We start from the raw sequence: 17,261 nt of genomic DNA, 5'->3' as shown, positions 1-17,261 counted from the left end.
GTAGTGTGTGGAGGCCCTAAGGTTGGATCCAGCGGCCAAAGACCTTGAATTGAACAAAGTGTAGACGATGAATGGGTAGTCGTATTTGCCTTTTGTAAACATTTACATTTAGAAATTGATTTAAACCATCTGCTCAACATATTAAAATATACTTTGGTAACAATTATGATTTGTTGTTTGTATTTGTTGGCATGAAAATAAATGTGTCACGAGTCTCATGACATCTCGAGATAACTGTTTCCAGAGTCACCAAACAAAATTGTTTTTAATCTAATTTTACTTCATTTTTCAGTAGCAATCTTTTTTAATAAAAACGTACACGCCAGTACAATATAGAAGAGATGAATATTAAGAACTGCAGTTCATTATTGAGTTGTGGCTGGTACGTGCATTTGTGTGTGTGTGTGTGTGTGTGTGTGTGTGTGTGTGTGTGTGTGTGTGTGTGTGTGTGTGTGTGAGAGAGAGAGAGAGAGAGAGACAGAGAGAGAGAAAGAGAGAGATATTGTGAGAAAGAATAAAACGTGCTTAACTGACTTTACATTGCTCAAGCAGTGCATTCTAGGAAAAGTCAATTTATGATTGACTTGAGAAAGCAATGGGATCTGTCAGTGCAGTCCTGTACTACTGATCAAACACAGGCAAACCCTGCATAAACAAATAAACAAAGTAGTCTGTTGCAAGTGAAATTGTCATGGTGTTAGAATGTTTTGATCGTATACCATGCAGACAAATTATTTGCAAGTGTTATGTAAATGACTCATCACAAAAATTTAAAGTTCAAAACCTGTTCCAGAAACAGAGCAATAAATAAATCCTATTTATGTACATTTTTAGGTGATCAATCAAGAAAAATGTTCGATTTTGCCAATGTTACATCTCTCATGGATATTATGATTTATAAAAAAAAGACTACATAATTGTGTCAATTTATTACTTTTTCACTTGAAAAAGTATTGTGTAAAAAGGTATTGTCCAAACTAAGTTTTTAATGGCTAAGTAATAAGTATACAGATATAAGTATACCTAAAGAACTATTTGTAGTACTCCTTCTGCTCAGAGGGGGGCGCTGAAGCGCCCACAGCCAGCGTTGGACACGGATGATCTCTGTTGAAGTCGCGAAGAAGAGGAACGCCCATTTTGCTCGCGCCGTCCGCCCGCAGAGCGCACGAAACTCCTCCGGCAGAAGAGGACAAAGAGCTGCAATGGACGGGTAAATACCTCCGTGCACCTCAGACCACGTTCCCCGGGGTTCACGTCACAGACTGGGAGGGCAGCAGCCCTTCACCTCAGCTTCGGAACGGCCAAATGTTTGCTCCGCTGAATTTCTTCTTTCTGAATAACGCCAGTAAAATTGTGACGGTCGCTAGCAAACGGTCCAGGTCATAAAGCATGACTCTGTTTTTAAACTCTGTGTATGAACATGAGCTCATGGTGGGGGAATAAACCAATATCTTATTTTAAGCACCATCTGTTTTTGTTTAACTATAGTAATTTGATATGTACCTATCTATTTAGCCAGAGGTAATAATCGGTGTCAGCTTCACCATGTGCCGTGCTTTGAATTACACTTAGCTAGCTTAAATGCATGTTTAGCGATTTCATGTTAAAACATTTTTCCATTTCTGGAAAATATGTACAGAATATTGTTAAGCCGCTATTTGGACCTGTGTGTTATTATATAGGTGGCGGCTGCATTGCATGCACCTGTCACTCCTCATTGAAATACTGTAAACAATCCCTGTAGGATCCCATTATTCCATTATAATAACAGGTGTAAGATCACTGTAAACTTTTCTGTTATTCCTTATTCTTGTGCTTCACAATTGGAACACTATTTTGTTTTTCACTGTACTGTCATAAGTTATTCCTTCTTTATTTAATGTTATTTAATGTTTATGTACTTATGTACTTAAATAAATTTGTGCCTGCAACGTTTGTGGCCGTCTAATCTTACCTAAGAGCAATCCACTTTAAGTCTTTCATCATCATGCATACCATTCCTGCATGACTCATAAGCAGATATAGATTGACTCGCCCACACAGCCTTGCACATACACATCGTCTTCTGGTCAGCCTTTCACCATGAATTTTTATCTGTTTGAAGAAAATCATACGAAACAATGCTGCTGTGTGCAACATATGTACTCTCTTCTCATGCAGCATAATCAAACTCGACATCAAGAATAATTTCAGGAGATATAAATGAAGCAATAATGACTTCATTTTGTGTATGTATGTCACACATGAAGGACTTGCAAGAAAATTAAACATACACTCAAATATAGAACGAGGAGATATTCTTTCAACATTCATTCACAACAACATGTAAAATTAAACGGTTATATTTAAACAACTGAAACATTGCCTTGATTATCTAATTTTTACCTTTATGTCAATCTCCTTTTTTCTGCATCCTCTCCATTGGCAGTGATGTTGCAGTTGGTGTGAAGGTAAGTTATTTATCACTCGTTGGTAATGAAACACATATTCTTGCATATGTTTGTATGATTCCTACGTTATGTACTCGCATACATGTATGCAACAGTATCATGATGCAAATTAATCTTAAAATCATACATTTCTCTAAATGCTTAATTAAATACATGTTTTTTTTTCTTCCTTTTTCCTTCAGAGAGGCTCAGATGAGCTCAGCATGTACGGCAGCAGCCCTAACTCTCTGCCCGGTGAGTTCAATCCCAAAGCGGATAAAGTCTTTCAAGCGCAACTTTTCCACAACACCGACTCGACTCGACTCAACTCGACTTGACTTGTTTTTTTTTTGGCTTTTTCCATTAAGTGTTAATACCTGATAGCAGGTATTTTTCTAGTAGCATTTGGCTGTAGTTCCAAGCGAGTTGATAAGGCGCAACGTCATTAGATGAGTCAGGAGGGCAACTTGTTCATAAGAGTCAACCCCACCAACACGAATCACAACAAGAATGATCACGATGAGAGATGCTGATGAAAGGATTCAGCAGGTGCTAGACATAGCGACATGTCACATAACAAATGACGTTGCTGGAGTTTTTACCTTGCTCTTTTTAATGGAAAATGGCCCAAAACTGAGTGGAGTAGTGCTAGAACTGTGTAATGGAAAAGCACCATTAGTCTTATTACAATTCAAGAGGATGGGATTTGCATCTGCAAGGTATAAACCCACTTATTAAATTGGAAAGCTGAAACACGGGAGTCTTCAAGATACATTTATGGCTGCAGGTATTTCTCCTGTGTTTCTGTCATTTAAATAATGTAATCATTATGTCAAGTAGGCTGAATTGTGGATTCTCTTCACATTCAGCAAATGGCAGTGACAGTAAGAAGCAACGCTTGGAGGAGTCTCCCCCCTCCAGAGTTCTCCACATCAGAAAACTTCCCAATGAAGTGTCAGAGACGGAAGTCATTGCTCTGGGCCTGCCTTTCGGAAAGGTCACCAATATCCTGATGCTGAAGGGGAAAAATCAGGTAAAACTACTGCATTCAGCACTGAGGAGAACAGAGCTGTCATGACAGGCACATATAGGAAAATACAGTTCTCGTCTGTATGAAAAATAGACCTTGAAAACCTTGAAAATAACTTGTAAAATGAACATAGTTTATTTTTTTCATACTTGGCACCAAAACATTCTGTTATGTAAGCCTAAACTGCAAAAGGTTCTATTGGTACCTTTTTATTCAGAAGTAATCTAAACAGGCTGTATGTTTGCAGGCGTTTCTGGAGTTGGGCACAGAGGAAGCAGCCATAACTATGGTGAACTACTACACAGCCGTCACGCCTCAGGTATGCAATGCATCACTTTCTTATTTTGTTTGATATATCAAAGAGTTATTCTGTAGTTTTCTGTGTGTTTTATTGGTCTTATTCTATTCAGGTCAGAAACTCCCCTGTATTCATCCAGTATTCCAATCACAAGGAACTGAAGACCGACTCTGCTCTGAATCAGGTATTCACACTGATGTATTAACACAGCAAATAGCATCCTGAAAAAAACACCCCCTTCACAGAATGTAGCAACAGTTTCCTCTTTCGCCGTCTCTCCGCCTCCACCCAGCGAGCTCAGGCAGTGCTACAGGCGGTGTCAGCCGTTCAGGACGGGAGCTCTCCATCCTCTGACCCGGGAGTCTTGGACCTCGCTCCACCTCCGAGTCCGGTCCTGAGAATTATCATCGACAACATGTTTTATCCGGTCACACTGGATGTTCTACAGCAGGTAAAACAAATGAACTGGAATCTGTTATTTCAAGTTGGACATTTTCCATCACGTTTGAAACTGAAACAAGCGCAGCTTGAAGATTACATCAACACCTGACAGATTTCTTTTTTGTTTTTATCAGTTGACCATAATAGATGGATATCTTTGTGTGGGAGCTTCAGACCTCTGTGAAAATCAGCTTGTTGAATTGTCTCCATTGCTTTGCTTTATTTTTTAAAATCTGTTTTCACACAGATCTTCAGTAAGTTTGGGACTGTCATGAAGATAATAACCTTCACTAAGAACAACCAGTTTCAGGCTCTTCTTCAATTTAGTGACCCTGTCAACGCACAGCAAGCTAAACTGGTAAGCTTTTGATAACATGTCTGTTAACGTAGATAAGTTTTAAGATGTTACAACAGCAGTAATGCTTCAGTTTGTCCTTCAAATCAAGTCGTGCAATGTTGAACTCATTTTTGTCAATTATTTGAAGCCATTGCAGTTTTTGAATCAGCTCCTTTACTGATTGAAAATGTATTTCAGACCAGACACAGATGCTAGTTATCAATTGTAGCAGTTAGACCAGTAATAATCTGAAACACACAGCCTCAGCTGGGCTGTATGGCGTTTAACAGGCTGTATGAAAAGCCTTTCTTCCCTCTCTTCTAGTCGTTGGATGGGCAGAACATCTATAATTCATGCTGTACTCTGCGAATAGACTTCAGTAAACTGGTCAACCTCAATGTCAAATACAACAACGACAAGAGTCGAGATTACACCAGGCCCGACCTTCCTACGGGAGACGGAGAGTCCACCAACAAGGATCACTCTTTATTAGGTAAACACACAGCAGCATTCATCCTTACACACAACATCCATTCATGTGTTCCTCCAGGCTGTCTGTAATTCTTTATCCTTTCATGCATGTTGAATGTAAGACTTCCTCGAGGTGATTCTTTTATAAGTCGAGCCGCTCAATCAAGAGCTAATGCGAGGGAGTGAATTTGAAGCCAGAGGCAGGTTTTATTAGAGATCCGTGACACTGTGGGAGCTCAGCATCTTCTCCTCACAAAGGGCTGCTGGTGGAAAGGTAGCATTTATTTTAAAGAAGAAAGACAGTAGTGTAGAACCCAATGTTTTGTTGAAGCATCGAGCTCTAAGTCAATTCCAACACAAGCTGAGAGTGAGAGTACGTCCACAGTGTGATTTCATAGTGCAACATGAGCACCGTACATCTTTTCATCAGTACATAATGGCTTTTAGGATCCCTCATAAAAAATGGAGTTCCTCTGTAAGTCATGGATTTTTCCTGAGGTGGTGTCGAGAGCGGAGCGTTCTCAGCAGGACAAGCGCAAGAAATCAGTGGATCAGAGCTCACCTTTCCCATCCCGGTCATATTCTAACACATTCAGCTTTTCTTCTTATTTACCATGAAAACCAGCTGTGATTTTATTCATTGATTGATTTTTTTTGTATTGGTTTGTTTCTCTTTAGCTAGTTTTTGGAGGTCACTTGTGTATTGTAGGTGTTGTTAATACGTATTCTCGTGCCCACTTTCAGATGAATGTTTATGTACTGATAATTATTTGCTGTTATCTTCATGTTTTAAGGGAGTTTCTTTTTTTCTGACAACAATACATTTTGGCTCTATGTTAGACTTTTGTTTTGTAAAATAACTGAAGTCATCATCTTCCAGGGACCCCATCCGGAGCGCTCGCCTCCTACTCCAGTGGAGGAGGTTACTCATCCTCGCTCTCCCTCTCGCAGGGCGGAGGTACTTGTCCCTTCTCTATATCCTAATTTTGTTTTTGCAGGACTCCTCCTGTGTTTTTTGCTTGTTTTATATTTTATAAATACACAACCTTAAAAAGAATAAATTCAGCAACAATGCCCTTTTAAAAACTGTCTCTTTGTACAAAATACAGTGCAGTGTTAAAAAGCTGTTTTGTGCGCCTGTCAGTGGACTTTGCGTCGTCGTTTTCCTGAATCAGCAGAAAGATCTTAAATCCTCTCCTCTATTGTTGCGTGCTTTCACAAATTTTCCTCACAGTATGTTTTTGATACTTCAGTGGAATTCAGGGAGCTCGTTTTTGTGTGTGTGTTGCTTTGTGTTAGTGAAACAGTGCTGTTCCTAGTCAATCAATTTTTGAGTTGTCATGGCAACAGCATTCATTGGTAAAAAAAAAAAGTCTCTCATTTTACATTTGTTCTGTCGCTTCCAAAACTAAATTTACAGACAAAAATCAGTCTTTTGAAGGCTTTTCTCTGTGCTTTGCCTAATCTGTTGCCTGTCGTGCGCTCTCCTAACAGGAGCCATCAGCCCCCTGAGCGCGGCGGCGGCGGCGGCAGCAGCTGCGGGTCGTGTCGCTCTGTCCGGCTCCGGCGTGTCGGGAGTTCTGTTGGCATCCAACCTGAATGAAGAGGTACACGAAGCAAAACTTCAACGTATTTCCAACCTGCGCTCCAAACCACTCAGCTGCAGCTGTGTGTGCACACACGTGTGTGTATATGTGTGTGTGTGAGAGAGTGAGAGCGATATTCATATTACAGCAGGATTTTCATGCATCATCGAAGAAGCGAATGTACCACAGTATGAAACTGTGTACATTTACAGGATTTTAAGTTATAATTCTTAAGCTTTAAACTTGAAAGTATTAAAATATATATAAATATTTTAATACTCATTCAGCGTATCAGTATCTAGAATATATAAATATTTTGTTATTTCTCTAGAGTTTCTTGTCACTAATCTTAAGTCTTTGGTTGTATCCAGTATAAACTGTGCACTAAAAGTAAGGGAAGTTGGGAAGGAAAGCTTTGGCAATAAATCTTACAGTATTTTCTTTTTAATGATGCCGCATTTGTAATTATGCATTTGCAGTCCGGGCAACAGAGCCAAGTGTTTATAATTCCAAAAACTAGTTACTTTTTGTTGGTAGTTTATTTATATGAAAACCCCAGCAGGAAACTCATCATGCAGTTTTCTTCCCCTCTCTGTTGTCTGATTTTCAACACCATTTGTAGTAACTCAGGATCACTCCATCACTGTACCCAGGGGAAACTTGTAGCTGCTCTTCAATCAGCCGCAAACTAAAATCTAACTGTACAATATAGCTGTGTGGCGCTGTGTGTGTTGTCTGTGAACTTTCACAGGCCCTGAAATTGAATTAATGTCCTCAGATAGTTCCAGCTCTTCAGTTTCACCACATTGTGTCCGTTTATCAAATCTGTAGCCGTGTAGTTTCTTTGTCTCCTGTAGTGAACACCAGCATACTTGATGATTTAGTCTGTCAATTTTTTTTTTGTCTTTTATCCAGCAGTAAACGTGCACCGACTCTCTGCCATCCGTATCTCTCTGTATCTGTAGTGTGTCTTATCTTTTTCTGTGTCTCATCCTGCTATCAGATCCCTCCTGTCTCTGTCCGTCTCGGTCCCTCTCCCCGATGGGAGGGATGCCACTGTGGTGGTTTTCACTCTTCCGCCCCTCCCCTCGGTACATGAGGTCTCTGTAGTCAGCTTGAGAGCAGCAGTGTTCAGGAACGTGCTGAATAAATCCCAGCAGCGAGCTCAGAGGTGTTCGTGGTGTCGATGTTGAATCCAGGTAGACTTTTTTTTTTTAGTTTCCTTTTTTCGTTCACTGTGCCATCAGATGAGCAGATTGACTTTTATGGTCAAATTGGAATGATGTTCATACACTTCTTTTGTAAAATAATGACAAAAAAACCACATGGAATTAAATAACTTGTTAACCTTTTGAAGTACTAATAATGGGACAGGTGTGTGCGCACACACAATGCAGGGTCCTCGCTACATACAGTTTCATACTGCAGGGGTGGGCAGTTAATTGTTCACATGAAGAGAAGAGACAGTATGAGGACGCCAACTGTGCACAATATTTGTAAGCTACCACGTTTGAATGAAAGCGGAACTCTTGCACCATACTGCAGCATGTGGACCTGTTTTTAATTTAAGTTACAATTTCTTCTTGGCCCCCAGCGAGCCATCAGGGACCGCTAGAGGGCCACAGGAGCCCCGTCCTGGTCTGGTCCACAGGGGCTGATCTGATGGGGCTGATCTCCCACTTCGCTGGTTTTGCTGCAGCTCTCAGGCTCCTCCTCCCATCGTGCTTCTTTAAAGACTTTGAATGATTATTAACGACATTCAACACATGCAGATGATTTTTCTTCTCCCAGTGCGACCATGTGGGCTTCTCATGTTCCACTGGTTCAGGCAGGTGTCTGTGAACACTTTATTTTATTGTTTTTCTTTGAGTTTGAGCCCAGGTGAGATAACAGCCATGTGGTAGGGATTAAAGTGATGCTTTGAAGTAGTGTTGTGTCCTTGTCAGACTTCTCATCTGGTCTGATCCATGCTGAGGAGTCTCCTCATAGCTTGGCACTTTTGTGGCCCCGCCCCCTTTTTGGTTTGACGTCTCCCGCTGCCCGATTTTTCATTCACGACCTGTATTTTATTTAAGTATGAAGTACTTTCTGCCATCCTCCCTTTCTTTGTTTCCCTCACCTGTAAATGCATCTTTGCAGGGAGTGTGTGTTTGTGTGTTAACAAAACTTGAATGATTGTGCGCATGTGTGTGTGTGTTCGCGTGTGTGTTTGTGATGAAAAGGAACCAGCAATCATTCAGACTCCGTTGATGTTCCACTGATGCTCTGTTTACTGACCTCTGCTTTGGTTTTTGTCCTCCTCTCCTTTCTCCCTTCCCCGCCTCCCTTCTGCCCTCCTCTGCTCCTCCTTTTACACTTTTTCTTTGTCCTCCATTGGATCTTTATGCCCTTATAACTCTTTAATGACACACACCTCTATTAAAACCTTATGTGTACAAAATACCCCCCCACCCTTTTCTTTTGCCTCCTCACTTTGCTTAATCGTATCTATACCCGAATTAACTTTTTTATCTGCCGTTTTTGACCCTCTCCCAAACCCACCCTCACGCCCTCCCATCTTTGCTCCACCCCCCCCCCCCCTCCCTTCTCATCATCATGGAAACCACCACCTCCCCCCTCGTCCAACGCTGGGCGGTCTGATCTCTACCTTCGTCTCTCCTCTTCCTCCTCCTCTGCTCCTCCTCTTCCTGTCCTCTGCTCTGCGGTCTCTCTCTCTAAAGATGGTCACGCCTCAAAGTCTCTTTACCCTCTTCGGTATGTTCAACCTCTACTATTCTCTCTGTATATCTCTCTCTGTTAATCCAGTTTGATTCACTCTCTTCAGTGATGTCGTGGACACTATTCCTCCGTACGGTTCCTCTGTCACATTGCACAACGCAGACTCAAAATGCTCTTCTGTTTCTTCATCTCTAAAAGGTGTTAGTGAGTCTGCGAGGCTGTTTGTCCGATCGGTCAGCTTATCTCTTAATGAGGATGAGAACAAAGACACCAAAATAATTCATCTTTCGATGAAGACTGAGACTGCTCCACGGTTCGAGACTGTACCTTTACTGAAAGTGACTTTTAAAACCATAGAAAGTCCCAGATCCTGCTCCCATGAATGAATTAGTGGGATTCCTGCCTTCTTTCAGATGACCTCTGATGCACTTCCTTTTATCAGGCAACATGTTTCTGCCCCGTTTCTTTCAACTTATTAATCGCAAATGTGTTTAGTATTGCTAACAGCATCATTGTTGAAGGGAGGAAGGTTTAGTATGATGTTTAAAATCCCACTATGAGCTCAAACTGAACGTTTCTTGCCTTTTTCCTCTTTTTTTTTTTCCAGTTTGGCTTTCAATAAAAGTGTGGTTCCCTCATATGAGCGACAGCCAATATGTTCAATGATGCCAGTAAAACTTTCAAGCATTTCGTTTGAGTCTGATTGGAATTACCTTTTGATCAAAACAGCCAGCAGCGGACAAGATTTTGTCTTATTTGTCCAATTTCCACTTCAGATCAAGATGGGAAAAGACTTAATGATTTGCCTTTTCAGCAACCCTTCAGGCCTTATTTTAGTGTTTTTGTTCTCACCACATTTGCAGGTAAGTTGAGACTGTGCAGTGGATTCAGCAAGACTCATTTTTACCTCTAAAAATCTCCACATCTCTCCCTGTCTTCGGCCTTTCCCTTTACATTCTGTAGTAAATAAAAAAAGGTGCAGTCATAACACACCTCCTGTGTCTGTTCAGCGACCTTGACGTTGGGATTAACTTCCACTCAGGCTAAACCAGTCGCACCAGACTGCCCGTCCATGCCAGCGACTGTTAATCCGAACTCCTGTTGGGTCAATTTTTGGCCACTGCAGGACGCCTTCAACTCTCTCAGAAACACTGAGAAAGAAAGTGCCTCACATCCGGCGTTGTGCATGTATACAGCTACATTCCCGAATCCTCTCACCCTGCCGGATTCCTGAATCGTCTCACTGCTCAGTCCAAACGTGGTCCAGTTTCAGCTGCGTGTCAGTGCCCAGCTCTCTGCATAAACCTACTCCAGTGCAAAAGAGGATTGATTCTAGTGGATGTCAAATGGCAAGATTCCATTTTTCCTTTTGTCTTTCGAGAACTAACTTTTGTCCTTGTATCCTTCACACCTCTTCTTTTTATCTTCGTCGCCTCCATCTCTCCTGCTCTGCCTGTTCTATCCTTGTCTCTCTCTGTCTCTCTCTCTCTCTCTCTCTCTCTATCTATCTCTCTCTCTGTCTCTCTTCAGGGGTCTACGGTGATGTTCAGAGGGTGAAGATCCTCTACAACAAGAAAGACAGCGCGCTGATCCAGCTGTCCGATGGCAACCAGGCTCAGCTTGGTAAGTAGGCCTGGACTCTCCTGCTGCGAGGAGACGGTTTTAACCCGGATGCGCGGAGCTGTGTGGGGAAAACGCTTCAGATTGCTCACGTGCGTCTCCTGTTTGTCACTCTCCCCTGCAGCCATGAGCCACCTGAACGGCCAGAAGGTGTTCGGTAAGGTGATGAGAGTGACTCTGTCCAAGCATCAGACTGTGGCTTTGCCCAGAGAAGGACTGGACGACCAACTGCTCACTAAAGGTGTCTGCGTCTTGCTGCTTTTCTCTCTGTCAGAAAATGACCATGCAGAGGATGAAGTCAGGATTTATCTTTTCCGTGTTGACCTTCAAGTTCTTTTTTTTTTCCCACACACTATTTGAGTTGTTTTTGGTTGTATTATGTATTATATTAATAAATAGTGTCTCAGTCTTCATTTGAGATGAAGACTTTAGGTTTTTTACAGTCGCTCGCTGGACTCTGTGATGAATTGTTTAAAATTAGTGATCTCCTGCTTACATTAAAAGCTTCAAACAGCATTGTGTCATTTTGTGGTGCTTGTTGTCGTACTCATGTGGATTGTTGTGTTTTGGCGGACAGATTTCTCCGGCTCGCCCCTTCATCGCTTTAAGAAACCGGGATCCAAGAACTTCCAGAACATCTTTCCTCCCTCGGCCACACTTCACCTCTCCAACATCCGGTAGAGCAGCCTCCAGTCAGATCGGGTCTTCTTCTGTCCCTTCCGCTGGAAAGAAATATCAAAGTTTCTTTTCTTGTTCAGGGATGGAGTTGGAGAAGAGGATCTGCGTCTTCTGTTTGCCAACAGTGGAGGAACCGTGAAGGCCTTCAAGTTCTTCCAGTAAGATCTGCTTCAATATAAAGCTTTACTTTCTTTGACTTTCCGTTTCCTGTAGCAGGACCAATAATCACCTCGGGGCTCCTCGATGTGCCGTCCACGCCATGGATTTGTTGCTATTCTCTGATCCTCTTTCCCCTTCAGGGACCGCAAGATGGCCTTGATCCAGATGACGTCCGTAGAGGAAGCCATCCAGGCGCTGATGGATCTTCACAACTACGACATGGGAGGGAATCACCACCTCAAAGTTTCCTTCTCCAAGTCCACCATCTAACGCACCTGTAACACATCAACACGGCGAGCGAGGGAGCGTTTCCGTTTCAGTCTTTTTCTGTGAATAGTTTCCAGACGAAAAGAGAATATTCAGATCACACCAAGTCAGATTTCTTCACCAGTAGAAGCATCAGTTACCTCAGTCCCAGCCCGACGGCCGCGCTGGTGTTTATCTCCGCTCTCTGGTCCGCGGTTTGGACGACTTCAAGGGCCAGAGACTGTTTGGATTGCACCAGAGCTGCGTGCTCTGGTGACGCGGGGCCCTCTTCAGAGATGAGTCTGTTTCCACTTCATTTCTTTTCTGCTGAGCTCCTTTAATTAATCAGCCTCCACTCCGTCATCCGGCTTCCTGAAGCTTCCACCCTTTATTTTTAGCCTCCAAATTAGCATTGTGCGTGTAGCTGCTCACTCCTCTCTGCCGCCTCTCATTATTTTCTGGTTGTGTGAGCAAGTCTTTGATAGTAGTTTTTGACGCACTCCCCGACTCTCACTCCTTTTAATGTCACCCTTTACATTAAAAAAACAGACTGGAGTGCATGAAGAGATGCTGTTTTTTTTTTTTGTTTTTTTGTTTTTTCGGTCAGTATCAGTTGCAATGTAAACACTGGTGCTCAGTTTTACCTTACCGCACACTACTGACAGCTTTAAAATGTGTCCCTGCAGGATTGAGAAGGACTTAAATCATTTTAATATCTGCTTGAGGATTTCAATCCTCAAAAAAAAAAAAAAAAAGTTCAAACTGCTTGTTGTGCTTCAAGTGATTTATCAGCTCTCCTGATCTTATTTCCGTCACTGAACAATCATTTTGTGTGCGTTTCATACAAGAATCCCGTTTAATCAGCATTAACGCAGCCACACCGCATCGCGTCAGTGTGACATGAAAACAGCCACACTTCAGACTTTGAATGTGTTTACAGTGGGAACGCAGCAACGGGGATCTTTTTCCTCCAGGAACACAAGCTTCCTCTTTAAACGCCGTCCCAGCTGCGAGTGGGTGCACGCACACACACACACACACACACACACACACACACACACACACACACACACACACACACACACACACACACTCGCACACACACACAGGATGCATGCTAATGCTGTCCATTTGGAAGAGGCTTGTGGGAGATCTGGAGGGACTAAAGCACACGTGCCTTTAGTCCGTGATCTGGTTTTGCCATTGAAACTCTTGTGTCTTCAGAAACAAATCATTTCATTGGTAACCTCTGATGATCTTGTGTCGTGAACCTGTAAAAATAGTGATTTTTACAAAAAAAAAAAAAAAGACTCGAAAAGAAGCGAGCCTCTTCCCCTCAGTCTACGTGGAGATGCATGGAGATCCTGAGGCCATCTGAAAAGTGGATTTTTATTTTTCTGTTCGTTTTGGTTTTTTTTTTTTTTTGTTTTTTTTTTAGAGTTTTCTTCCTTTTTAGGCGATTGTTGTAAATTTTATACTTGAGTTCAGTTTCTGATTTTTGTGATAAGATTTGGGATTAGCAACAATTAAACGTGTTTTTTCTACCAATGAGCCCACGGTAAAGTGTTTGTTTGTGTGCGTTTGGATAGTTCCAGGCCTCTGCTCTCATCTGTATCCTACCTGAATAAACTTCTCTCTCTCTGTTCAGTTCTGTCTCTCCGCTCTGGCTTCTTTCTCCGCTTTCCCCCTCTGCTGGCTGTTCTGCTCTCTCTACACTTCTCCCAGGATGCAAAAAAAAAAAAAAAAACCCAAGAACAAGCTGAATTTATGATCAAATTAAGAGGGTGGAAAGGAAATCAATGAAGGTTAAAGAGATTTCAAACACAGGTTGAATTAAATATTGACTATTTTAAGAAAAGCCCAAAGTTGTGAGAGGTGCAGATAATATGACAACTTCTGATGCGTCTAATATGCAAGGACAGAGTCGTGGTTTTTTGCCAGTGGATCACAACATCTGAAAGTGAGAAAAACTAAAAAAAAAAAAAAGTCCTGTTTTTAGTCCATCTTATCATCTTATTCTCCATCACACAGAGTAGAAGGTCAGCTTGAACTGTGGGCTGTTCCCAAAACCGCATAGGATTCTCACAAAATATTAGAAATTAAAAAAAAAAAAAAAAACTCGATTTCTGGCACTCTGTTTTCTAGAAGTTTTCTTTTTTTAACTTTTAAATCAATGGTAAAGGGGAACAAAAACTTCAATCATTAGAAAGGATGATTTTTGTTTAATAATGCATTTAATTACAAAAAGTTGTTATGGAAATCATTGAATAAACATGATTCCTTCTCAAACTAATGATGGACCGAACCACTGTTTGACCAAAACCTAAAGAGTTATTACTATTTTACACCCAAACTTTATTAAAAAAAAATCAAATATTCTATATTTTTTCAGTTTTCTTGGAATAAATTTTAAAGTAATGTGTTTCTGTTTGAGAAGATAAATTTTTTTCTAGCAATTTGGGGGGGAAAAAAAAGAAAAAAACACCTGATATTAGTGGGACTTTAAATGATGAGATATTGAAAAACTTTTATCAATTTGTTACTTTCTTTGTTTTAACTCACTGTCATTATCTCTACCTTCATTCTTCAGAGTGCATCGTGGCAGTTTGAATGAAAACCCTCTGGCAGCACATGCAGTCATGTATTGAGCACGGCAGTGTTGCTTTATCGAACAGATGAGACTGAGCAGTGGCAATGGGCTCTTAGTGAAATCTTTCTTCTCATCTGTCCACTCTCATTCTTTGGTTTCTTTATCAAACAGTCGGTAATGAAGCTCCTATTACAGCGCGGTGAGCTTTTGAAATTGAGCGGACAGAGAAGGAGACAAAAGAGAGTAAACCTACACTAATGGACTCGCTCTGGTTAATTATCGGCCTTTGAGTTGATTGGAAGCTGCAGCAGGAGCCAGAAAACCACAGATTCTTCTATAAGCATCATAAATTTGATTTTTTTTTTTTTTTTACCCTCATAGTCAACAATGATGATCCAGGTTTTTGTATTGAAGCGTGCAAAAGACTATAGAGGCAAAAAAATATAAAAAAAAAGGTCATAAAATGAGGTTATATGTTCACAGCAAACATTAGTCGTTATGCTCTGTTTAATATTACATATACACATTCTGAGAAATAAAGACAGTACAAAATATAAGATGTAAATTATATTAAAAACACATAATACACACAGGTTGAGATAATCCAACAGTTTAATATGAAAAAATACATCCACTTTGAAATCTGGATTTCTCACATATTTGCGTTTAAACCCAGCTGATAAGATTGAGACTGGATTAGTTTCAGCTCTTTTATCGGGTGATCACCGTAGATCATGTGATCCACGTTCCATTTCTCATGTTCCTGTTTCCCTTCCTGATGCGGCCCGGGGCAGCCGGGGCTGAAGAACCTCGCCTAGTGGAGACCCCACAGTAACTTCTGGGCCTGACATGGACTGTTTCCTCCTGCACACTGAACCAGTCTTTGCAGGTTGATTTACAACTTACATGGTGTTTAGTTTGGTTTTAGATTACAGGGACAGTATTTAATTTACCATGCAGCAAAAAAGAGCCTTCATGGTGCGCAGAGCGTCATTCAAACATTTCTGAAGCATGATAACAATGAACAAGATTGGTTGAAATGATTGAATCCTTTCGATCTGCAGAGTTTACTAAGAGGATACTTGTGCTCCACCCTGACTCCTCAAACTGAGCTGAAAGGTGTTGTTGTGAGATGCAGTTCCTCAGTCACCCACTAGAGGTCAGTGTGAGCCAAATTCTGCAGCTGATCCCAGAACAGGAAACCTCAAGCTCGCCTGCTGATGGCAGGATCAGGGGGGAAAGTCGAGAGTGGAGCCACAGAAAGCAAAGAAAGGTCACCAGAACTGGACCCCTGGGTGTGTTAGAGTGTGTGAAGTGGAATACACAGCGATATATAAGGCAACATTAAAGCAGAAACATCAGCCTGTGAGGGGAAGTGAGAGAAAGAACAAAGTTTTTATTTTTGTAAAAAAAAAAATAAAAAAGTAATATCTGGTGTTTGTCTTTCTTTCTCTCTCTCTGTCTCTCTCTATCTCTCTATCTCTCTCTCTCTCTCTCACACACACACACACACACACACACACACACACACACACACACACACACACACACACACAGACACACAGGAGTACTGGGTTTCAGTTGCAGCGCTCCCGGATGAGATCATCCCACCGCTGCAGATGGCAGATGGAGCTTCAGGGCCTCTGTTGAACTCTGCAGGAGGTCTTCAGCTGAGGAAGCAGCACCTGGGCGGTCATGTTGGATGTTGTCAGTCCTGAGGTCTGTTTATTTAACACCTTACCTGTTAATTTACCCTCTTATAGCTTATTGACTGAAAACAAACTGAACGCCTTCCCTGCAGACTCACACTTTGTCTCTTCAAGTTGGTTGATGAATTTTGAACTTTGGGACTACAGTGGTTAAATTAATGTCATCATGTTTTCATGTCTCTTTTTTTTTCAATGAAAAATAGAAATATTTGTTTATTCTAAAGGCATTTAAAATTACGTTGATCAAAAATCAACACAAATGTTTATATAAAACATTGTTTTTTAGAAATAATATTAACTTGTGAAGTGCCTCATATTAAGACATCTGATATCTGTTACTATTGTTTGTGGTTGATCCTCAACTTGATGAAAACATCAAACACGTTTGATTTAAAATTGAAATGTCAAGAATGAGCTTCATTCATCTTCTGTGTGTGCTTTAGTCAGGGAGGGAGCAGTGTGTTCATTTCTATACTATAACTATATTTATAAGTATCCATTCACTCCTGTTTTCATGAGGTCTCTTCCAGACAAACTCCTGCTTCTGCAGTCTGACTCTCCAACGCTGAGAAGTCGAGAATAAGACTCCATTCAGCTGCAGGTGAGGGGTAACAGCGGCGTTGTAAAGTCAGAGCTGTGTGACTATTGTCATGTTGCTGAAGCAGCCACTTTAAATCCGCTTTATTGACCCAAACATTTACATTTCTATTGGGACACTGAGCTCCTTTATGGGCGCTTGACAGACCACTCCCCCTCTCAGTTCCCAGTTCCTAGTTTCCAGTGTCACCTCCTTTAAGAGCCTTTTAAAAAAAAAAAAGTAGAACAAGAAGAAGTAAAAACAACAAAGGAAGGCTTCATAAATGAGGCACAAACTACACAAAGTCCAAAACTTTGACCAGCCAGGCTCTGCAGGTTACAAAACAAGCACGGATAGTTTAAGAGCGAGGAT

At 41.3% G+C, this 17,261-nt stretch overlaps 1 protein-coding gene across 1 annotated transcript; it reads left to right on the top strand.

Moving 5' to 3' along the window:
* Positions 1-1,131: 1,131 nt before the first annotated feature.
* LOC115405230 (polypyrimidine tract-binding protein 2-like) lies at positions 1,132-13,660 on the top strand. Its single transcript, XM_030114739.1, has 17 exons — positions 1,132-1,210; positions 2,429-2,450; positions 2,633-2,684; positions 3,299-3,462; positions 3,707-3,778; positions 3,870-3,941; positions 4,050-4,208; positions 4,446-4,556; positions 4,860-5,028; positions 5,887-5,964; positions 6,501-6,613; positions 9,313-9,346; positions 10,841-10,933; positions 11,055-11,171; positions 11,508-11,607; positions 11,689-11,766; positions 11,908-13,660. The coding sequence occupies exons 1-17, from the start codon at positions 1,203-1,205 to the stop codon at positions 12,035-12,037; spliced, it is 1,572 nt and encodes a 523-aa protein (XP_029970599.1). The 5' UTR covers positions 1,132-1,202; the 3' UTR covers positions 12,038-13,660.
* Positions 13,661-17,261: the final 3,601 nt, after the last annotated feature.

The sequence above is a fragment of the Salarias fasciatus genome, chromosome 18 (genome assembly GCF_902148845.1).
Source record: "Salarias fasciatus chromosome 18, fSalaFa1.1, whole genome shotgun sequence".
NCBI classification, from domain to species: Eukaryota; Metazoa; Chordata; class Actinopteri; order Blenniiformes; family Blenniidae; genus Salarias; species Salarias fasciatus.
This window is presented reverse-complemented; position numbering and strand designations above follow the sequence as displayed.

What these genes read in the sequence shown, in the direction of transcription:
- LOC115405230 (XM_030114739.1), top strand. An exon ending in CAAGGATCACTCTTTATTAG is followed by an intron (nt 5,029 to 5,886) that starts GTAAACACACAG and finishes ATCATCTTCCAG; the next exon opens with GGACCCCATCCGGAGCGCTC. An exon ending in CTTCACCTCTCCAACATCCG is followed by an intron (nt 11,608 to 11,688) that starts GTAGAGCAGCCT and finishes TTTCTTGTTCAG; the next exon opens with GGATGGAGTTGGAGAAGAGG.